The sequence below is a fragment of the Talpa europaea genome (genome assembly GCF_964194135.1).
Source record: "Talpa europaea genome assembly, chromosome: 6".
In the NCBI taxonomy this organism is placed as follows: Eukaryota; Metazoa; Chordata; class Mammalia; order Eulipotyphla; family Talpidae; genus Talpa; species Talpa europaea.
This window is the reverse complement of record NC_140072.1, coordinates 125,862,900-125,887,309: the sequence shown is the minus strand read 5'-3', so window position 1 is coordinate 125,887,309 and position 24,410 is coordinate 125,862,900. Positions and strand designations below refer to the sequence as shown.

Here is a 24,410-nt window from a genome sequence, read left to right as displayed (position 1 = left end):
CCAATTTTGCTTTAACTACCATTAAAGACTCCAGTCTCACTAATAACTTAGGATCCTTCAAACACAGAGTGCTGTGCCTTTATACCATCATTTCTATGCCTTTATACCATCTCTCCCCCAGGCTAGGATGCCCCATGCCTCTCTCTTCCTCTACTCTATTTAAAACTCTCTCATAGTTCCATATTCAGCTCATTCTTTTCTGAAGGTCCTGTTAGGATTAGCCAATCCAACTTTAATTTCTGTTTAGCCCTATCCAGGTCACTATTCATAATATGTACATTATTTCATCATACTTTTATTCTGTAATTTCTTTCTTTCTCTAAATTTTGAGCTTCTTGAAGACAAGGACCTCCAATATCCAGCTACTAATCAATATTTGTCAAAGGCAAACAAGAAAAATTAAAAAAGACCATTCTGTATTAATCTATAAATTGTCTTCCAGAGTAACTATTTTTTGGATTAAAATAGATGCTCACATTGATGGAGAAAGACAAACACTAACATGTGGAAGAAAGAGTAAAACAGTGAATTAAATAACAAAACAAAAACTCAGTCTATATGAACTTACAAAGGGAAGGGGGGAGGTGTGAGTGAATTGAGAAAAAGGGATCAATTGTATGGTGACGAATGAAAACTAAACTTTTTTATAGCATATACAGATGTATATTTATAATGCTATATACCTGAAATCTATGGAATATTATAAATCAATGTTACTTCAATAAAAATATAGATTCTCATAAACTAGATGACTTAAATACACTAGAGAGGTGAATAAATTTTTTTCAAAAACAAACTCAAAATTGATGAAGTACATGAAAAATGGGTTTAAAAAGCTTTATGTTGAAATAAGCATTGGTTCCTTCAGGGCTATATAATATTTAGCATTAAAATAAACAAATTGCTATGGAATACTTTGAATTTAGAAAGGAGAAAAATGAAGAACTGTTATTCTTTTCTAACAATGAAATAGCGTAACAGATTAACATACCTACTTCACCCAGGCAACAGGCAAATTATGTAGTAAATTCTACACCTGAAACAGTGCTGACCCAAATACTGAAGTCCAGATAAAAGGTAAATAACATTTGAAAATAGTTACATTTCTTAAGGAAAAGTTTTACTATTTATTATATCCAGCTATATTAACTATTAATAAAATGATGGGTTAAAAATCCTAGCAAGTACCTGACATACAGCAAGTTGTCAATGCTATTTGCTTTTCTCTTCTCACATAGACAGGATAACTAAACGCCGCATTTCAACGATAAACACCTGGTTTTAAAATTATTATACTTAGATGTCAACCTTGAATCAACTGAGATACCCTATTTCTACCTGCAGGCACCATCTCTTTCCATACTCCAGTATTAAATGAATTTAGTCAAGGTTTCAATCAAGTTCCCAAAATCCATTCTGCATCAGTTTGTGCTAGACCTTAATTCCAGTAACCAAATTCCAACAACAGTCAAATGCATCTCCCCAAACTACACAGGGGGCCAGTCTCCACATTCCACACTCCAGCCTCTCCTAAACCCTTGTGATGTCATGACATGTTACCCAGCAGGCTAACGAAATTCCCAATCTGTGTCTTTAAAAAACACTGAATTCTGGCTGCCTCACCACTACAGTTCACTATCTACCTTGCCATCATTCCCTCCACTCTGGTCCAAACAGTCTCAGCAATGCTATGTTGAAATAGAATTTGCCACTGCCGGTCTCCCAGAGCCTGAAAATCCTCAGAAATCTACTCTACATAAAACCAATCCATTGTGGTGCATCCCCTACCCCCTGCTTCTATTATGGTACAAGAGCTCAGATTTCTCATTACTCCAGAAATTTAACACCAGATTTATGATTCAGAGTCATTATCAGAAAGCATTATGTTGAACCGAGGCTAGGGAATCTTCTGACTTGCAAAATAATTATGATGGTTTGGATTTCTTTCTGTCATTGGTCATTTTATTTCGAGTATTTGCTAGGGATGAATATTTTATTTACTGTCTCTCACCTGATGTTGGAATTTAAGCAAGAAAAAAAAAGGAATCATATGCTTACAGTAAGCTTTCTAAGCCTGTATATATATATATATATATATATAAATTGTTACTATCTTACATGTATTTTCCTTCCCAAGTCTGTACGTTCTAGCTTTTAGTATTATAGTGAATGTTCTAACGACATCAACCTATGTGTCCTTTCAATGGCCTATCTTCATCCAAGTTCACAAATATATAATTCATTTCAATAATAAAAATAGCCCCCACCAAATTAATAAAATAAACAACCAAGGTAATCCTGGTAGCAAGGATCCAAGACCCAAGCACTTTTGTCCTAATGAGGCATCATCGGTTTACATCCCTGTTAGTGTTTTGGAGGTACAGGGTCTCCCCCTCAGGGGTAGTCCCCACAGCACACCCATCATCACAGAACTAGAGTCCTCCCTCCTAGCCCATCATTTTCTCTCCCTGCCTCTTCCCCTCACCTTCCCACACCCACCTGGATGCCTCAGTTCCATGGCATCAAAGGTTGGTTTGAAAGTTTGTCTTTGACTTACTCTTTGCTTGGCTTCTCTGTATTCCACATATAAATGACACCATCCAATACTTCTCCTCCTTCTGGCTTATCTCACTTAGACAATCCCCTCCAGCTCATCCATGTTGCCACAAATGGCATATTATATTTATTGATCACTAAATAGTATTCCATTGTGTATATATTCCCATGTCCTTGATCCACCTATCTGTTTCGGGCACTTGGTTCTGAGCTTGGCTATTGTAAATAATGCTGCAATAAACATGGGGGTGAAAATTTCCTTTTGAAATGGCGTTTTTGCATTTTTGGGGGGAGATACAGAGAAAGGGAACTGCCATAAAGAACAAGAATTTAAACATTATCCTATAATGCTTCCAGTCTTTGATTCATTAATATTTCTTACATAATTTCTGAGCTTCTCTCTCTGCTTTTCTCTCATTCTGAAATTTTTATCATCTTTTGACCCGATCTTCCATTCTTCTTCTCCTCTTGCTCATAATTTACATTCCTTTAACCTTTTCTTCATAATTCAGGATGAATTTCTCAAACCAGTCTTCCAATGCAGCAATCGGGGTTCTATTATGTCCATCTGTCACAGATTTCACCACATTCTTTTAAAAAAAAAAAACAATGAATCTTCAAGATTCTTGTTCTCAGATTATTTTTCAAGCTGTGACATTTTGTCTTACAAATGTAACATGAAACCTGGAGTAGAGATTAGCAGTTATTTAATTATATCTCTCAGACTGAAAAACTGAGTCTTTTACAAGTTCAATTATTTTTCCATTTTTACATCAACCCTTGTAGAAGTTAACTGTTTTATGGAGCATTTACAGTCATTACTGCACTTGTGAGAAATTTATGTTTTTGTTCTTAACATTCAGACCCAGAAAGAAATGCTAAGTGTTTTCCGTTATATTTCCTTACTAAGAGACTCCGAGTGCAAGCTGGATACAGAAGGATCGGCATCAGGAAGATGCTCCGATTTTTTTTTTCCTGTCTTCTTATGGTATCCAAGGTCATGCTCCCTTCCCCAACTGATACTCCTGCCTTTGTTGGGGATTTTAGCCCTGGTCCTGTCTCACTCAGCACACCAGGCTTGTTAGAATGCACACACTTTGTGAATTCCAACAAGTGGAATGGTGTGATTTTAGGAAACAATCAATGCAATTAACACTTCCCTAGAGGTTTGACTGTCTCATCACCCACCCACCACCCAAGGGACCCTACAGTTCTAAGACAAAAGGTGTTATTGAAGGTGGCAAAATGATTTCTTATTCTGGGAGTAATTTTTCCTTCACAGACTATAGCAAGCTATAAGCTTGTTAGCTCCCTGCCCCATTCTAGTTTTCCAATCATGCAGAAATTTATCAAATATTTTGGTATTTTGATTATAGTCCCTGAAGCTTTCAACAAAGGAAATAATTTCCCAGTTTTATTCCTTTATTCACTTTTATCATAATTTGTAGGATGGAAGAGGGAATAAAGGAAGCTAAAATGTTAACATTCTGAATTCCACTTAGAAAGCTTTGTTACATTGGGCCTCCCTGGTGGTGCAGGCGGTTGAGTGTAGCACTGTAAAGCTGTCTGCAACCTCTGCAGTGCCGTTTCTATCCCCACCAGCCAGGGAGCAACCCACATGGCAAGCAGACCTCTCCTGTCTCACCCACTGCTCTCCTCAGCAGTGTATTTCAGTCAGTCTGCCTGTTCTGTTCCTCGCTCTGTCTCTGGTGAATCTTCTCACCCTCCCACGTATCTGACATGTACTCTGGTTCTTGTATAAATATATAAATCTTTAAAAACAAAAAAAGCTTTGTTATAGCTTCATAATATATTCTTTTGTAATTAGAATGAAACAACTCAAAAGGCATGTTACAACGCAAAAAAAGGACCATCACATACCAAAATAATTGAAAGCAATTCTTTACGGCCTTATAGAAACTTCCAAGCCAGAATAAATAGAAAATAAATTAGTAGACACTTCAAATATGGGCTAAACAAGAAAGAAGGATGGTTCTAAAATCCTTGAAAGTGTTTACTACTTCACCTTCAGATGACTATGGAAGGTGGTATTAACTTGTAATAATTGATACATGTTTTTGATAGCATCATAATTACGCACGATCAAGTGAGACCAAGGGTTATGTTCTAACATCTACTCTTGAATTTTCTCCATTTTAAGATACTTAAAGATGCACCATAAATTTATTCACGTACCAGTCTGAGGAAAAACTATTTTCTTAACTGTACATACTGATAAAATATTTCACAAAACTTCAGAAGAGAAACAGAAAAAAATCACAGAAAGAAAAAAAAAAAACAGTAGGAATAAATAGGGGATTATACTGGTAAGTAAGTAAAAGAGAAAATGCACACACAGCTTGGCAGACAGAAGCCCCAAGTCCCCAACACTGAGACTCTTTCTTGGTTTCTCAACTTTACAAAAAAAAGGTGCAGGAGAGTAGGGTTATTCCATGAGGATTACAGTCATGTTCTCACCAAAGATAAAAGGGACACCTATCTTGAGTACAGAAAATGTTCATATTATCATTTCTCTGACAAAATAAAATTATAATTTTATTTTGGAATAAAAGGAATAACAAGAAACCCTCGAGTATGAGAGTTGACTAAGCTAGGAAAAGCGCCCTCGGGAAAGGAAAGAATTGTTAAAAGCAACTTATAGACTCAATGACTCACACAATTGGGTAAACTTAACTAAAAATTCTAAGGATTGAAGAAGTGTGAGGCACAGTTTAAAGCAAGAAGTCCGAGGTTGGGGCCTCCCCGGTGGCGCAGTGGTTGAGCCCTGGGTTGCGAAGCTGCCCTCAGCCTCTGCAGCGCCAGTTCGATCCCTGGCCACCAGGTGAGGGTCCCACGTGGTGCGCAGACCTCTCCTGCCGCCCGCTGCTCCCCTCAGCAGTGTACTTCATCAGTCTGCCTGCTCTGCTCCCCACTCTGGCTCTGATGAATTCTCTCACCCTCCCGCGCTTCTGACTGTACCCAGTGCTTATATAATAAATCTTAAAAAAAAAAAAAAAAAAAAAAGTCTGAGGTCACCACAGCAGATCTTGCCAGATCTTTCCTTGTCACATAAACCCAACCCCAAAGTTTATATATAAGGTTACAAAGCAGTCAATCAACAGGAGCCATTTGGCTCCTAAATATCTCTGCTTTGAACTGTGAAAACTAAATAATTAACAGTGACATTTTCCTGTGGGTCATGCTCCATAAACTCAAATTGCAGGTTTTCTTTCTTCTCTCTCTCTCTCTCTCTCTCTCTCTCTCTCTCTCTCTCTCTCTCTCTCTCTCCCCTTTTTACCAGAAACAGCCTCAGCAGACTTGGTATATTCCCTTACAGCATCATTGCTAGTTTTAACCTGATCATTTCTTCTATACTAGTAACAGCTTCAATTCAATCTGGCACCTTACTATCAGGCACACTGTTGTGTTCTAAACACAAGGCAAGAGTCTCTTCTGCGCTCTGTCCCTACCTGGCCAGAGAGCCCACAGTCCAAATACACCACAAGGCTCTGTATTAGTTGGTTAAACTTTCCTTACATAATCTAAACTAGAAGAATCCACAGAAAACTTCTTGCTCACTACTTGCTCTTTCTCGTTGATAACCTCTCTGAATCATATAGTGACTTACTTATATTATCTTTGTAGTGACTAATGGGAAACTAACTAAGAGCAAAATTTTCTAACCACCTCATAAATATTGATGCTTAGTCTGTTACAATGTGTATTTTATGGCCTAACCTTATACCTAATTCCATAGTATTTTTCCTACTCTTACTTTTTGTATTATCCCCATCCTTGGATTCATATTGCTTTCCCCACTTGCATTTTCAGACTATATTAATCTCTATACATTGACTTAAGCTAATATTAGAAGAACTAGGATACAAAGACATATATAAAATAGAAATCTAGGGCCTCCCCGTTGACGCAGCGGTTGAGTGCTGGGTTGCGAAGCTGCCCGCAGCCTCTGCAACGCTGGTTCGATCCCCGGCTGCTCCCCGGCCACCAGAGGAGGGTCCCACATGGCGTGCAGACCTCTCCTGCCGCCCGCTGCTCCCCTCAGCAGTGTACCTCGGTCCTTCTGCCTGCTCTGCTCCCCGCTCTGGCTCTGGTGAATTCTCTCACCCTCCCGTGCTTCTGACTGAACCCAGTGCTTGTATAAATAAATAATAAATAAATAAATCTTTTTTTAAAAAAAGATAAAAAAAATAGAAATCTATATAACTAATTGAGACAGTGAATGGCCCGACTCCTTCTGGCTCAAATTATTAGCTCCTCTAAAAGTTTTATCACATTCACAAACAGGTAGTTAGAAGAAGATCTGCAGAGCAAGAACAGATTAACTGTGCAGTGAGAAGCATATGTCCTATGAATTGCCACATACACACTATAATTAAGGCCATTCAAACAGCCATGAATTCAAGGTCAATATGCTCTTCTGGTCTTTCAGGACTGATTACAAGTGGACATACAGTTTAAAAACTTATGATAAATACTGTAATGAGTTTCCATTGTAAGATAAGTACAAAGATATCCTACTCTTATTGACTCTCTCTAATCCTACACCTGGAAGAAGTTTTAAGTGGATACTCTACTAAGAAGGAAGGTCTTTTTAAAATGCAAATCTGATCATGGTACTTATGCTACAAGATTCCCCTTTGCTTTCTATTGCTCTTGGGATGAAGTCCAAAATCCGTAACATACCAACATGATCTCCCGCCCCATTCAGTCACCTCCACGCTTGTCCTGGCCCTGTCTTAATCTACACACACGATTGTGAAGTGTGTCCTATGCAAATCACACACCCACTGCCAAGAATGAGCTTTTTTCTTTCCTTTCTGCAGAATTAATTCCGCAGGAGGTAAATGTGTTCACCTCCTTGGCCCGACTCCAAGCTGTCAAATCCAAGAGCCAGTGATCACTCAGGACCTCTAGGAGGAATCCGCCACCCTAGCTCTCCAAAGCCTCCGCTTTCCTTCACTGCTAGAACACGACTGGATTCTCTTCTTCTAATCCCAATTACTCATGCTTCTCAGTTCTGCTCCTTTCTGTCCAACAAATGACCACCAAATCTTCCTCTGGTCTGTCTGCCCATTGCTATTTGGAGCTTATTTCCAGTTCTCCATCACACATGACCACCTCCACACATCCCTGCAGCCTCAAGGCTGTACCTCCCCCCACCCCATACACTCAAAAAGCTACAAAAACACAGGAAATCACACTAGACTCCTCCTTCCCCTCAAAACTTCTAACAATTCTGCTTCCCCAATGGCTCCATAAGAGAGGCTTCTTTTCAAGAAGAGGCTTCTCTGGCTGGTATTGTATTTAAAAAAAAGTGGAATGTTAAGTAAAACAAAACCTTTCCCCATGCAAATGAATGTTTTCTTCATCACAAACAAATATTCTCTCAAGAATAGTATCTCCCAGAGTGCTAATATGCTAATATACATTGTGACTCTTGCAAATACATGTTTAGGACACAGCATTTCTCCCAAGCTAATGAGACCTTTTTTGCTAAGAAGACTCATTAAACAGCTAAGAATAAAATAATAAGTAGAACAAGTTTGAGTTTTGCTAGTTATTCTTTTTGAGGTCAACTTAGCCAGAGTTCTTAGCACTAGCGAATTTAGGGCTAATAACTGGAAGTCTCTCTGCGGTGGGTGGGAATGGAGGCCCGATAGTGCAAGTGCAAAGAGGCCCTTAGTCCCCACTCCTCAAGGGACTACTCTGGAGATGCTGAGTCTTCCTTCCACCTGTGCTAAATAGCAAAGTAATTTCCTGTGCTTAATTTTGATTAATAAATCAAATGAATTCATCAAATATTGATTAAACACCTGTTCTGTACAAGACACTGTGATAGTTATTAAGGAGAGCAAGAAAGATAAATGCAGGTTTGTCCCCCCACATTCAGTCTAGAGGGAAAGACAATTGTAAAAAAAAATGTAATTAACAAGACAAAGCTCAATGTACGAAGGGTGGGCTGAGTTCTCGGTGAACACTGAGAAAGAATGGGTTTCCTTTCCATGGACAGATGTGGGGTGGGGGGGGGCAGAGAATATCTGGAGCAATATCTTTAGATGATTTTTTAACAAGACACTTTATAGTCTCCTTACAAAAAAAAAAATCCTGGTTTGTAAATGAGAAAGTGAGTTTATTATGGCTTCATTTGTCTAAGCTCACAAAGTTGTTAAGAAGCAAAAGAAATTTGAACTCTGCTCAGACAAACTTGGAGGAAGAAGAGAAGGAGAATCATGGCTCAGAGAGAGGTGATAACAAGCAAGAAGGAAGGGAAGGGAAAGCAAAGGAACAGAGGTGTGTCTGAAATAGACCAGGTCTCCGTGTGGTCTGGGCTGGGGAAAGCTGCTCCAAGTTGCCAAAAAAAAAAAAAAAAAAAAAAAATCTGAGAGTTTTTCCCACTTGCAAGTTAGTAAACTAGCATGCTACTGCTTCTCAGCTGCTGACAGAGGATGAGAGACACTCATGACAGGCAAGCAGGCAGTGCAGGCATCAAGTGGGTGACCACACTCCACAGGGGTTCTGGATGGATCCTACACGTGTCAGGTGGCTTTACAGGGGAGGCGCACTGATCTGCAGGGGAACAGCCACTTTTCTAGTAAGTCAATACAATCCTGCGCTTTCTCCTAGCAGAAACACTCCCCCAAGGCTGCTTGTTGCAAACACAACAATGAGAAATGGCCCAAGTAAGGGAAGTCAGGCCTTGCATTCTCGGCATACCCAGCAAAGTATGCAGAATGCTTGACCCAAGGCCTTTACTTCTCCCAGCTGGGAGATAATATAGGAGGGCCCCTGGAACCCAAGACTGGGAAAGATTTGTAAATCTAGTCCCAATTTTCGTTTTCTTTTCATCTGCATCTCTGCCTTCCTTTGTCTTTGATGTCCCTTGAAATGTCTCAACATATTTCTTCCGCATTCCTTTTATAGCTCAAGATCATTTCACTTAGGCGTCCATCTATCAAATCTGAAAGTGTAAACTAGTTTAGAAGGACACTGCGCCCAGGTTTATTGCTTAGAAACATCACCTGTGAAGCAGCATGGAAAATGACTCAAATGAAGACAGAACTGGAAAAAGAGCAATAGATTATCACAGTAGTCTGGGACAGGTATGGCCACAGTGAGGTACTCTGATTCAGAAATGACTTGAGAGGTGCTCCTGGGTTCTGGGGTTAATTTCGAGAGCCTCAGTAGTCCCAGGAATAATGTGAGCAACAATTTTTTCTTACGGTAGCTCAACAGTAAGCATTGACCGTTCCAAATGGGAGAAAGAGAACATGAGGCTGAACGGGCCAGATGAAGACGGATCCAATAGGCTACATGAAAATCGATACTATTAGGATAAAGACCCCTGAAGACTTGAAGACACAAAACTCAGGATTATAAAGGCTTCATCACCACTGTTCCTTTCAGCATGAAACAATTTATAAATTTCACTTATCACAGTATAATTAAAAATCTGGATTCATTCAAAGAATTCAAAAGTCATAGAAATTTGTATATTTTTATATTTGAGTATATTTTTATTTGTTAGGTGCTTTTTCTATCCTAATGCTCCTCTCCAAAATGACCTACTACCAGTGGGAGTTTCTGCACTTTGTTTAGGAATGTGTACATGCATAAATGATAAGCAAGTAGGTTCTTTTAAATTGGGCCACATTTTGCTTTCTTATTTCAACAATGTAGCTTTTTCTTCTTTGGTTAGAGTCTAGCTTTACCTCTCTTGGCTTAATGCCCATAAAATTAACCATAATTTAATATACCTGTATGTACCTCCATACATATACATGGAGAGAGAGAGAGAGAGAACATATTTTTTTTTAATTTAAAGATTTATTTTTATTTATTTATACAAGCACTGGGTACAGTCAGAAGCGCAGGATGGTGAGAGAATTCACCAGAGCCAGAGCAGGGAGCAGAGCAGGCAGAACGACCGAGGTACACTGCTGAGGGGAGCAGCGGGCGGCAGGAGAGGTCTGCGCGCCATGTGGGACCCTCCTCTGGTGGCCGGGGAGCAGCCGGGGATCGAACCAGTGCTGCAGAGGCTGCGGGCAGCCTTGCAACACAGCGCTCAACCGCTGCGCCACCGGGGAGGCCTGAGAGAGAACATATTTTATGTGTGTGGGTGTGGGTGTTAAAATGTATCCAATTACTTTGTTGGAGCACACTCCTATAAATTGGAATTGCTAGACAAAATTTAAATTTTGAGTGATAACTACAGAATTCTCCATGAATGTAAAGATAATCTTCATCAGTCTTCTGTAGTAATTGCACATGAGAGTACTCTATTTCCTATAATCACGGGAGCATCAGATATCAGTACTTTTAATCTTCGACAATGAGATATCCCTAAGAAATTGTTTTTCCTCTGTTAATGGTGAACTCAATCATCTTCACAAACCCTTATTAGACATTTATATCATTTGGATTTCCTCTTTATGTTCTTTTCTCATTTCCCTTGGAATATTAGTGTCTTTTGTTACCAATTTATAAGAACTTGCTATGATTAAGGGCGCTAACCTTTTGATTGTCATGAGTTCCCCCATTTATATCACTGTGATGCTTATTTTATCTTTTTGATTATACAGAAGTTATATATAAAATCACATTTGCTTGTTTTTAAGAAAGAAAATGGGAAATCACTGAAGAATTCAGCACAAGAAATAAAGGTAAATTTTGAGTTTTATTAGGAATTGGTTGGGAAATGGAGGCTGACTAAATAATCTAACCAACATAAGACACTGGATTAAAATTTTTTGGTGGCAATGGTGGTGGGTACAGAAATGATAGGAACTTTTTTTTTTGAAGCAATATAGAGAACGTGGTATTGGGTGAATTGGTAAAATGGGTGGGGATTAAATTACCGCATTATCAACAGAAGAATGGATTAAGAAGATGTGGTATATATACATGATGGAATACTTCTCAGGCATTAAAAAATGATAAACGCGGGCCTCCCCTGGTGGCGCAGTGGTTGAGGGCTGGGCTGCGAAGCTGCCCACAGCCTCTGCAGTGCTGGTTCAATCCCCGGCCACCGGCGAGGGTCCCACATGGCGCGACAGACCTCTCCTGCAGTGCCCGCTGCTCCCCTCAGCAGTGTACTTCGGTCCTTCTGCCTGCTCTGCTCCCCACTCTGGCTCTGGTGAATTCTCTCACCCTCCCGTGCTTCTGACTGTACCCAGTGCTTGAATAAATAAATAAATAAATCTTTAAAAAAAAAAAAAAAAAGATGAACGCCTGCCATCTGCAACCACACACGATGAAACTGGAGGGGATTATGGTAAGTGAAATAAGTCAGAAGGAGAAAGACAAACACTGGATGACTTGACTCACATGTGGAATATCGAGAAATAAAACAAAGGAACTGACAAAAGTAACCAAAGTAAATCAAAGAAATATGACTGCAGAACTGAAGCTACTAAACAGAGAGGGACAATGGCGATGAGGACAAGGTGGGGAGGGGGCTAGTGGTATATGGTCAAAGACGTTGGGGGCTTTGATGGCGGGTGTGACGTGGAGACTTACATCTGAGGACGTCTGAACATAGTTGCTTTAATAATACACAATGTTGTTGCCGCAATTAAAAAAAAAAACTTAAAAAAATTTTAAAAATTTGTAGTGCACACACACAAAAAAACCCTTTTAAAAATAAACTCATGTGTCGCTCTGGGGTATCTTCAATTTAGCCATACTCCTAACTGAAACCTAGGGAAGCCACTGGCAACGCATGTCACTAAGAGGGTGCGGGGGGAGGGAGGGAGAGGAACAATTAACCAAAAGCAGCATCACGAGGCAACTAAATGTGTGTAAGAAAATCATCACTGACGAACTTCTTTAAATGTAAATTTACTGGACAACAGATTTATGTTTCTGTACAGTTTAATTACAAATCAAATTAACTCTGGGTTTAAATATTTAAAGTATATAAAGTTCTATCAGACAGAATCCCGGAAGGAAATAGATTGGTCCTCTCAAATAGGATTACTGAATTTTTATAAAGGGCAGAGTATAGGTAAACTATTGGGGAGAGTGAAGTACCTCCTAGCTCAAAATCGTTGGGCAGGAACTGGGTGTTGACTGAGAAATAACCCAGCTATTATATAATTGGGAAAGGCATTTACTAGAAGAAAGGAATCTTGATTCAGGTGCATGACCACAAGGCAGTCCCTACGCGTGCTCTGCCTGAGTCAGGGCAGAAGGGAGTTTTATTTTTTTTTTTTTTTTTTAAGGATGAGTAGTGATTTTTTTTTTTTTTTATTTATTTTTTTTTTTATTCTACCATGGTAGATATTTATTTATTTTTTTTTTATAAATTTTATTGTTATATTCCCCATACAATTGCAGCCCCCCATTCTGACCCCAATCCCTCCCCTCCCGCCCCCGCCCCCCTAAAAGTGTCTCTGGTTCATAGTTTTTTGTTGATTTTGATTTTCACTTTCTTATAGTTATTCATTTTCCTGGTCCCTTATTTAAGTTTTCTAGATTCCTGCTATGAGTGAGACCATCCGGTATTTTTCTTTTTCTTTTTGGCTTATTTCGCTGAGCATGATCCAGAAGGGAGTTTTAAAGGACCGGGCAGGACAATGGTCTGATGTCAAGTCATTTGAGGTGATGCTTTCGGGCTATTCCCAAGTCCATTGTCCAGTCTCTGCTGGATGGACAAAAGTCTCAGCCAAAACCCTGCAATGCTGAGCAATACGGCTCCCATCAGCAGGTGACCCCTTGTTTTCTCATAGTCACCGAAAGTCTTAGGCTGTTTAATTTTGACCCAGAAGGTTCAACAGGGTAAATTAAAGACAAGACGGAATTCATTTTGATTCAAGACAGGTTCCACAAGAGGAAGAAGCAGTTATCAGGGTCCAGAGAGACACTTCGAGGTCACCTGACAGCTGCCACATTTGCAGGTAAAGTGATGGAGCAGCCACACTCCACTTACCCAGGCTCCTCTCCAGCCACTGCTTACCACTAACCGTGTGGGGCAAGAATGCCCCCTGTGACAGTCCCGGGACAGAGCAGGCAGAGTCTGAGGAGAAACTGACACATGCCATTCCATTCACCTTTTCCTCTTTCATGTGAAAGAAGAGTAGAGGGGACCCACAAAGACCCATCAGCATTATCATGTTCAGGAAGGTGACAGAACACAGTAGCAGATTAACTCCTACACATCTGAGAAAGCCCATCATTGGGGTCAAATTCGCCCTTTTCACATTCACTCAGCAAATCTCCAAGTCTCCCTCTTGATCTTAACTGGTTTCAGTAACATTATTTTGCAAAAGACTTCATTATTCGTAAACAACATGTGAATAAACAAATTTGATTTTATTATAGAATTAAATTGCAAATAATACATTATTTCATTCACTGAGAATGAAAACATGGACTACGTTTCCAAGAGCACAGGATCAATACTTTAAGGGGGAACAATGGGGAGAAAAATATTTGGAAGCTTAGAATTTTATGAATAGGAAGGCAAAAGATGGCTGTGATTTCTTCCCCTGCTCCTGGTCCAGCATAAAGGATTTTTTTAATGTATCTAAGAGGAGCATTTGTAACAGAAGGAAGGATAGTTTCTGCCAAGAGTATCACTGCCTTGGCACCAACCCATGTGGTTCTCAAAACCACCTGAAAGGAAAGAGCTGGGTCCCTACTCCTATGAAGAGAGAAAAACATTTCCCGAGAGGTTGAGTTGTTTGTTACAGGTCACAGAGCTAAGAAGTGATGGAGTGAAGACTAAGCTATTTTACAACCTAAATTCACTGTTGTTCACCACAACTTGTGTCCACAAACTGGGACATATTGTAAGTTAAAACGTCTCCTCTTCCCATTCACTTATTCCATGACCTGTCAGTGCTTTGTCATGCTTCCAAATTTTCCTTTTCTAATAATCTGTAAGAGATCTGTAAAGATGAATTATTAAATATTTATTTTACAATTGGAAGCTGATTTGTGTCCCTAAACTTGTAAGAGGAAAAGGCCATCTTTTTATAGTACCCTGAAGATCAGCTCATGGATTCCTCAGCCTTTTTTTTTTTTTAATTTTATTTTTTTAATATATTTTTACATCATTTTTCATTTTTACACAATGTATGCATTTTCACCTTGGCTATAGTCCCCATACAATTCCTACCCCCTCCCCTTGTTTTGATCCTACTTCCTTCTACCCCCCCCCATAGTGTCTCTCTGGTTTATAGTTTCTTGTTGATTTTGATTTTTACTTTATTATAATTAGTCTTTTTCCTGATCCCTTATTTAGGTTTTCTAAATTCCTGCTATGAGTGAGACCATCCAGTATTTTTCCTCGGCTTTTTGATTCTTTCAATGTTATCCCGACTTCCTCTACCTTTTAAATTGATCAAAAAAAAACCTTTTTCAAAAATGACTTATTTTTCCCCCAGAGTAAAACGTATTCCTGCCTGGTGAGAACAGACTGTTAATCTCTTTATTTTATTGACCTACTTCAGTTTCAGCTCATTAAACACAGACATTTTCAATGATCAAAAGAAAATGAACCAAATGTAGCTGGGTAGAACCTTACTAAATAAGAGAGTGGTTCAAAAAGCAAATAAATCTGAACAGATAATTTAATATTGACATCCTCCATTGACAGAATACCTATGTAATGATCAAGGACATCCAAAAATAATTTATACAGTCATTTGATGAATGAAGGCATACTCTTGGTGTAGTCTATCTAACTCACCCAACCTTCTCAGTTCTAACCCTCTCCCAAAACCAGTTTTGAAGTAATTATGAACTAAAATCCCTTCAAACTATAAGACAAAGAAAAGCAAAAGATGATGAACTTTAAGGATAACTGCAAATATTACTTAATTATACTGCCCTACAGAATTATTAAAGCCAAATATCACTATCATAGAACAAGGGAAGAAAACCAGCAATTCAAACTCATTAATAAAGGTAACAAGTGATTTTAAATTATGAAACAAGAAATGTTTACTAGCTTCTAAATTTGACAATAGTTATCAAAATGACTGTATTTGAAGCATGTGAGTTAATTAATACCTCATCCATATCAAAGGATGCATATCACATTAGCACTGACTTTAATAATCCTACTAAGGTAAAATTTCCTAATATCCTTGTAAGATATCCCAAATAAACAACCAATCACACTTCATACAGAACAAATTTTTTTTTTTCCCAAGATATTATTGACAAGAGTCTACAGCCTAGGTAAATGTCTTAACTACTGGGGTTGTTGGAAATACCTTAAAGACAGAGAGCACATATAACATTTACCCTGTTTTGTAGTTAGCAGAATTTTTTTGGTCACTTATTCTGAAAGACTGTGGCCTCTCTACTTGATCTGCATGGAGTCTAAACTCTAGTCAGTATCAGTTAAAAATCTCCAGGCTCAGGAATAATTCCACAGATAAATCATAAACATATTAATTATTCCACAGACTTGAGAAGGGTGGGAGATGGCAAAACTGAATCATTTTCTAATTTCAGCCTTCGGTGAAGAAGTTAAAAAATAGAAGTCAGTCTTTAACCCATTTATATAATATACAACAAAAGCTACAGATAACAGCATACTGAATGTTCACTACTCGTGGAGCGACTTTTAGATTTCAAATGAAGAATCAGCAAGGTTAGAAAGTTGCAATAAGATGCTCCTTGAAACCTTACTAAATTACTCAACAAATAATTCAACTCTTACTGTGTTCCAGGCACCACAAAGTCTACAATGAATAATGTACACAACAAGAGTGCCCACAAAATTTGTAGGACCTGATGCAAAAATGAAAATGTGGGACCCTTTGCTCAAACATCAAGATGGTAACCACAGACTATTAGACCAAGCCCTGGTCTTCTGAGTGCAGGGTCCTGTGTGACTACCCAGGTCATATGCCCATAAAACAGCCCATCAGACATGTTCTCTGGTCTCATCATGCACACAATCTAGTGGCGAAAGATCAACAGTACAAAGAAGGAAAAGAAATATGGTACCATCCTAAGTGTCAAAAAAGAAACAAAAGGGTCACTGTAATAATAACTGAGGGTCTTGGAGGACATAGTTCAGGGAACCTTGAGAAAGGAATCTAAAGTTGACATTTAAGCCAAAGTATACAAACATATAAACGAGTCGACTACATAATGAGGTGTGGGGTGTGTATGTGTGTGTTAAGTAGCCACAGGCTGACAGTTTATGCTTATGGTTCTCAACCAGGATGACTAGGCAAACATCTATAGATGTTTTTGGTTGTCCTATCTGGGAGGAAGACAATGTTACTGGCATCCAGTGGGTGAAGACCAGAGAGGCTTCTAAACACCCTACAAAAGAATTATCCAGTCCCAAATGTCAGTGGTGCTAACAATGAAAACCCTTATGTAGAGTTAACTGTAGATCATGTGCAAAATGGAGGAAAAGTTTGGCAGTTTTGCCTTTTATGATCTTGTCCACATGACTTGATGGTAGTGAATATTGGATAGTTATGTTTTCAACAAGAGAATTAAATTTAAGATACAGTAGTCAGTGGAATACTATATAGTCAGTAAAAGACAAGCAGCTAAAGGGATTAGTTTATGAGAAACAAAAAAGAGTCCCAATTTTAGTGTGTAGTCATTGAGTGACTCCAATCGAATTGTGTGAATCCCTAACCACCCTGGAGGCCACTCCTCTTCCTGAGCACACACAGGTGGGTAGGGGCCATGGGTGCTGCAGGCATCATTGTGTCAGCCTCATTTCTTTCTCATTTATTATCAGCTAATAAATACCACTTCAGATAATAAACAGATTGCCCAAGTTCTGAAGCAATCATTTGGGTCTTAAAAAAAATTATAAAAACATCTACTATACGGTGATCAAAAGTAAAAAATTCACCCTTAAAGCCAAGTTGAGTCAAAATCAAAACACTCAATAAAAAATTGCAAGGATAAGGACCCATATTTTTGAGCATTTACTAAGTGCCTGGAATTGTGTTATGTGACATACAGACATTATTTCATCTGTTCAGCAACCCTTTCAGAACTCGTAATTCTCATATTACAGGTGAGGAAACAGAGGTTCAAAGATGGCTGGCTGACCTAAGACACAAAACTACAGGTGGCAGAAGCAATTTCTGAACCCCAAAAGTCTATAAACTGAAACCCCCAGGTTCTAAGTAAGATGACTTCTCTTGGTTGTGAGATGGAATGACACTGTCCTTGAAGGCATTATAAAATTCGATTTAGTGAAAGCAGTTAAAAAAAAAAAACTATAGAGCACTACTTAAGCGCACTATAGTATTAGAATTGCATTTTGCCACTTCAAGTTTATTTTTATTATCCCATACATAGCCAAAAGCTACCAAGAAAAAGTTATCTTTCAACAACTACTCTGTATCAATAAACATCCACATTTTTAAAATTAGTTGGTATATAAATTATCTGAATGTGGTCTTGGATTTTAACAAGCTTCTCTTTTCTGAATTATCTTCTTGGAAAAAAAGGGAAATAATGCATTGTGAACAATGTACGTGTGAAGAGAATTTCAATGGGAAAGCATTATCCCTCCTCCCCAATAAATAAAATAAAAATAAAAGACCTTTAAGAGACACTTTCACTAACGGTTCTTTTTTAAATAAATAAACAAGAGCACAGGGCACCTTGACTACTACTTAGGAAATAAAATCAGAACACAGAGAAATCTGTAATTCTAATCACATTTACACCTTCTCTCCTTTTTTACATTTCTCATCCAAACATCCTTAGGAGCTCAATAGGCTTAAAAGAATTGGAGCAGGGTAGAGAACAAAGGTGAGGGAAATCTGAGAAACAGCTTAAATGACTGTTCTCACCATTTCAATAATTTTAAACTGAATAACATAGTTTTCAAAAGATGTAAAAGTCACAAATGTAGGAAGAAACTGTAAAAAGCTCTTTTTCCTTCTCATATTATTAAAATGGCATTTTAGCAAGACATCTCAGGATTAACCACTTGTGGACAAGAAATGCAAGAAAACACTGAGAATATACTGTTGAATAAACCAAATATTAAATTTAAACGTATTAGCTTTAGTCACTAAAAGCATATATGTCAAATATATTTATAGTATTCTAAAAAACAATAATATATGTATTCTTATAATATATACATAGATGTTATACAAATATCATAACATATATGAACATGTTCTCTCCTGAGATTGAGGGTAATTTTAGAAAGTATGCTATCCAATCTCTACTCAGTCAAGCTGATGTTATAGATCATATATAAATTAAAAATTTAAAAAGCATTTATAAAGCATGTGTGGTTTCCTCAATTGGAGGATGAGTATCTTTAGTGGGAAGAAGACCTCAATGTTAAAAGAAACAGTTTAATATTTCATTTAATTATATAAATAAAATAAACAAAACAGTTCAAATAAACCTATGACCAACACAACAGAGACAAGAAAAGTAAGACACTGAATTCATATGGGAATGCCGTCTGTTAGGAGATGCTAATTCAAAATAATATTTTCATATGACTTTTTCTTCCTGCAAGTATCAAAGGCATTTAGCACTTCTGTTCTCCAGCACCACGGATGTGTCCAGGGTAGGTGCTGCTGAGATTCCCTCTTCATCTTAAACCACAGCTAGAGAAAAGTACTAGCAAAGAGCAAACAATCCAGAATGTCTTCCAAAAGAGGGAGCTTGCCATTCTGCCTCCTTTTTTTGGATCACGTGTATCAAACAGAAAACACATATAAACACAACCATTTCCTTCTCTGGAAGGAGAGCTTCAGCTTCCTCCTACATCCTGGTGAAATGCTACTTCAGCTAAGGATAATCTGGAAAGTTCTTCAAATGAGAAGACACACAGGAGATTCTACAAACATAATATTTTCTAGTTAACATTTTGCGTCCAGCAGGTACTAGAAATACTGAGACAATGGGGTGGGAGGGTAGTTCCAGGCATAAGGTGGGGGGGGGCATCAACATTCACTTATCAGCCAAAATGATGCTACTGGGGGGACAATCTAACCCCACCAGCAAGGACTCCACAGCTGAGTATCCTCACTGTACCCGCTTCCCCAATACACAACCTCAAGCCAGTGGTAGTAGCTGCTGCTAAGCGAGCTATTTTGTTCTAGCTGCTGTTTTAATGAAAACAACGCACCGAAATAAGAAAACAGACTTATCAGGGGATGCCTGATTGAGGACAGAACTGCCCTCAGCTGAGAGATCAAATAGGTTGTTTCAGGTAGTGTAAAAAAACACCTAGGATGGCAGAGGTGTCCAAATAACATGTGCAAGTTTGTTTAAAAGACCGATCATGTCGATTCAAAAGGATGCATCGCTCCCAAAGGGCCAGATTTTCCTGAGGGGTGCTTCGGGGGTGACTCCAGAACTGAGTTCACAACCAGCAAAGCAATCAAGCAAAATAGCTGCAGCTGCCTGATGCTAAGAGCCGTCTCCTCGCCCTAAAACCTCGGCGGAGAAAGGATTTTAGACTCAGGCACCCTCCACGAGTTCTTTGTTCAACCAATAGCCTCAAAGCATCTGTCCGCGCGCGTCCTCATCCTCCAGGTGCACAGCTCCACCTGGACCTTGGCGCCAGGCACCTGCTACTGCGCTTGACACCTAAGACCTATTCGCGCAGATGGCGGGTACGGGGACAGCCCGAAGGAAATGGGCGCGGTGGAGCGGGCAGCAGGGGTAAAGGTGTGGGCAAAAGTGGGGGGGGATACAGGTGGGGGCAAAAGGCTGAGGGTGGGGGCGGGCTCACAGCAAGCCGGTCTATTCCTTCCCGGGATGTCTCATCACGTCAAGTGGTTCCCCAGTCCAACGTGCTGTTTGGCTGCCAGTTGCCATCACACCTGCAGGCGCTGGAGCTACCCAGGGGTTCCCGCACCGACAAGGGGTCGCTGGGGTTCCCTCCAGAAGGTCTGAATGTCGGGGCGCAGACCGGCAGCGAAGGGTCCTGCCCGCGTGGACAAACAGAAACCGAGCGCGACAGGCCGAGACGACGGGCTGCCGGGTCAGACCCGCTTCTCCAGCAAAGGGGTGCCGGGCAGGTTTGCGTCTTTCGCACCTACTTGGAGCGCCACCCCAACTCCGGCCACAGGCGCGAACGCAGCCAAGCGAGGGCCCCGGCGGGGCACCGGGGAAATCCCACCGGGCACTAAACGGCGGCCAGAGCGCGCTCTCCCCGGCCCGCCCCGGGGCTCCCGCAGACGCGCTCGCGGGGAGCCGGCCCCGCGCGGGAGCAGCGCCCGGGCTCGGCTCGCTCAGGCGCCGGCAGGACGGCCCGCAGCCGCGCGGCCCCGGGATGTGCCCGCCCGCCGGCCCCCCAGAGGCCTCCCCGGGCTCCCCGCAGCGCCCCAGGGCCGGGAGGGTCATCTCCCCAGGAGGGGCCACCCCGGAGCCCGGGGGCGCGGCGCCCGCGCCAGGACGCCCCGGCCAGCGCCCCGGCTCCGACCCCTGCCGCCAGCCTCGCCTCACCTGGCCGCGGCGAATCCGGCAGCCCCTTGACAGCTCCCGCCAGGCGCCCCTGGAAAAGTTTCCCAACTTCCTCGCAGCTCCGCGCGCCCTCGCTGCGGAGAGACCCGGCCACCGCCAGGAGCAGCAGGCAGCGGCAGCCCGCGCGCCAGCTCCGCGCGCCCATCCTCGCGGGCCGGCCCCCGCCGCGGACGCCCCTGCCCGCGCGCCCCGCTGCGGGCGCCGGAGAAGCCTGGCGCGCGGGGCCCCGGGGCGAGCCGGCGGCGGGCGCTGCGCGGGTCTGGGGCGCCCGCGGCGCCCGGGAGCACCAGCCGTGCACCGGGGAGCCCCGCGGCGGAGCGACGAGTTGCCGCGCTGCGCGCCCCGGACCTCCCGCTGCAGCCCGGGCGAGCGACCCGCCGAGGGAAACGCCGGCGCCGCACGGGGCCACGAGCACCCGCTCCGGCCACGACCGCCGTCGCCGCGGGCTCGGCTCGCAGCCGCCAACCTGAGACGCGCCCGCCGCGGGCCACGCTCCGCGGACAGGCCCCGCCCCACGCCCCGCCCAGAGACAGGCCCCGCCCCTCAGCGCCCGCCCCCGGTGAGAGGCCACGCCCCCACGCCCGCCCCCGGTGAGAGGCCACGCCCCCACGCCCGCCCCGAGGACAGGCCACGCCCCCGGGGCGAAGGTGGAGCGGGGATTCCCCTCCCCCCCCCCCCCCCGCGCGCCAGACTCCGTGGCGGCTCTGCCTGCAGCAAAGACACAAATGAGGGGGAGCCCAGGCCACCCCGCGCACCGCAGTCATCTAGCAAAAACAGGGCAGGCATGAGAGCCTCGGGAAGACGAGATGACACAGAGCAGCTGGAACTGAAATATTTCTCGTGTAAATCGAGGTCCTCGGGACACAGACACTGGACTCAAATGATGGAAGATGGGTCTGGGCACCACACGAAAGGCAAAAATCTCTCCGCAATTAAAAATCCCGATTGATGGCATTTGCCAGGTTTTGAAAGCTAGTACCTGAGACGCTCCTTATTTTCTGATTGTTTTATGTCATTTCTTTGGAACACTTTTCTGTAACGTTGACAATTGTTTGAAAGAAAAGAGAAGAACGATGCACAAGAATTACCCCTCATCACAGGGAAGTCCTCTCTGTGACTACAGGGACCCCTCTGAGCTTTCTCCTGCACTGTCTTTAAAACATTTCTCAAAGAACTACATGGTCACAGGGTAGTTTCTCACAAGGACCGTAGAAAAATGAAGGCTTTAAGCGATTCTTAAATGACAAAGAAATTTTCTCAATTTCTAGTTTATAAAAGGAAAGCACTCGAAACCACAAAGCTAAGGTCCAGGACATTTGCTAAGCGTGATCTGCTCCACACTAAGCCTGTGAGTGGCAGGTGTGTCTTCATCTACAGCCACCTGGAGGCCACATCCCCCACCTTCAGGAGACCAAAACTACTTAAAAGCTTCAGGTGGGGTACAAGGGTTGGGGATACTGTAAATCCCTTAACCACTTAAAGGGAATTTAATCTCAAACTTGTACTCTTGCCAAGAAGTAGAGATGAATAATTTTAAGTCTTAGTGAAGTGTCATGGGATTTCCAGTGACCATGTGATATTAAAGGCAGCACTTTCAGCAGATCACCTGCTTTAAAACCATTTCAGGACAATGGCTGAGCTTCTCCTTCTGTAAAATAGTGCTTATTTGCCTTTTGACATCAATTTCATGAATACTAGGCTTTTTTTAAAAAAAAAAAGCTCTCAATAAATGAAAATTGGGGGAAAAGGTGAATTGAAAAGAAGAATTGAAAAAGTGCCTTTATTATTTTTTTATGTAGTTTTTTTTTTTTGGTCTAATGTACTTTATTTTTTTTTAAGTGCCTTTAAATTCTGGGACTTCAAGAAAAAACTAGATAAAAAGATGACAGAATGTTTAATTTAATCTGAAGAACAAAATTTCCCCATGAATGTCTTCTCTAGACACCAAGCTTGTAAATACTTGGAAGTTAGCTATGTGTAGGGGCAGGAACAGTGCAGGTTTTCTGATCCCATGCAGACGGGGTAAAGGAGGAGTCAGAGTCCTCAGTGGTTTTTGCAGTGGTTTTTATTGGGGTTCACCAGGCATATGGCAGGCAAGGGGGCTGGGAGGCTGGGAAGCTGGTAGTCCTCCCAGCCTCCAGCAAATCTTCACTCTATCTGGGCTCTCTGGCGTTCTCTGCTTCTGCTTCGGGCTTCTTCTCTTTTGGCTTCGGCTGCTGCTGCTGGCATCCCAGTGACGCCGCCCCTAAAAGCACAGTCTCAGCCCAGATGAATCCCATCTACCTATGCCCACACCCTACTCCAGGTGCCCGCCATCAAGCATGCATTCAGACCCGCAAGGATCCATCATCTATCCTGATGGCGCGAGGGCAGAAAAGCCTGATATTTTTCCTTACCCTACACTATGTCTACAAGGAGGACAAGAAAAATGAGTATGAAGGGGGCCTCCCCAGTGGTGCAGCGGCTGAGCACTGGGTTGCGAAGCTGCCCGCAGCCTCTGCAGCGCTGGTTCGATCCCCAGCCAACGGGCGAGGGTCCCACACGGCGCACAGACACCTCCTGCCACCCGCTGCCCCCCCTCAGCAGTGCATTTCGTCGGTCTGTTCTGCTCTGCGGTCTGTCTCTGGTGAATTCTCTCACCCTCCTGTGCTTCTGACTGTACCCAGCGCTTGTATAAATAAATAAATCTTTTTTAAAAAAATGAGTATGAAAATGTGTCCAGTACTTATGTACTTTATAACACCCCTATAAAGACACTGTTATTATTACCATTGGTTTACAAATGAAAAACCAGGTACAGTGACTAGCTGCTAAGTGGTGGATCCAAGAGTAAAACCCTGGCATCAGAATCCAATGTGTTCTCTCAGCCACTTGGGCTTCTTGGCCACACCACCTCATACTACCTGTGCATTCATCAACACCAAAAGCAGTTTAATATACCAATTTTTAACTAGTAAATATAATTTATATAGAATCAATTTTATTCCACTAGAATTCCTTCTGTACTAGAAAGCTAAAACATCCCCAAGTTTTTCCAAAACCTCTACTTTTCTTACCATGATCTCTCCATGATAGATTTGATCATCATAGAGTATTAACATTAAAAGAATTCTTAGACGGCCTCCCTGATGGCACAAGGGGTAAAGAAGCAACCTATGAAGCTGTCCACAGCCTCTGCAGCACGAGTTTGATCCCCCAGGCTGCCAGGGAGCAACCCACATAGCGCAGCAGACCTCTCCTGACTCGCCCGCTGCTCCCCTCAGCAGTGTACTTTACTTCAGTCAGTCTGCCTGTTCTGTTCCCCACTCTGTCTCTGGTGAATCCTCTCACCAGAGAGGATCCCTCCCACACCTCTGGCCTGTACCCCAGAGCTCTTGTATGCATAAATAAGTAAA

At 41.9% G+C, this 24,410-nt stretch overlaps 1 protein-coding gene across 1 annotated transcript in view; it reads right to left on the bottom strand.

The window, feature by feature from the left end:
* The window catches only part of GPC5 (glypican 5), a gene marked incomplete at both ends in the record, with an annotated part of 1,071,098 nt that extends 1,049,938 nt beyond the window's left edge, over positions 1-21,160 (bottom strand). Inside the window, one exon of the mRNA XM_084235596.1 lies at positions 20,998-21,160. Coding sequence (XP_084091722.1) covers positions 20,998-21,160 — 163 coding nt within the window. The remainder of the gene's footprint in view (positions 1-20,997) is intronic.
* Between the last annotated feature and the right edge of the window lie 3,250 nt (positions 21,161-24,410).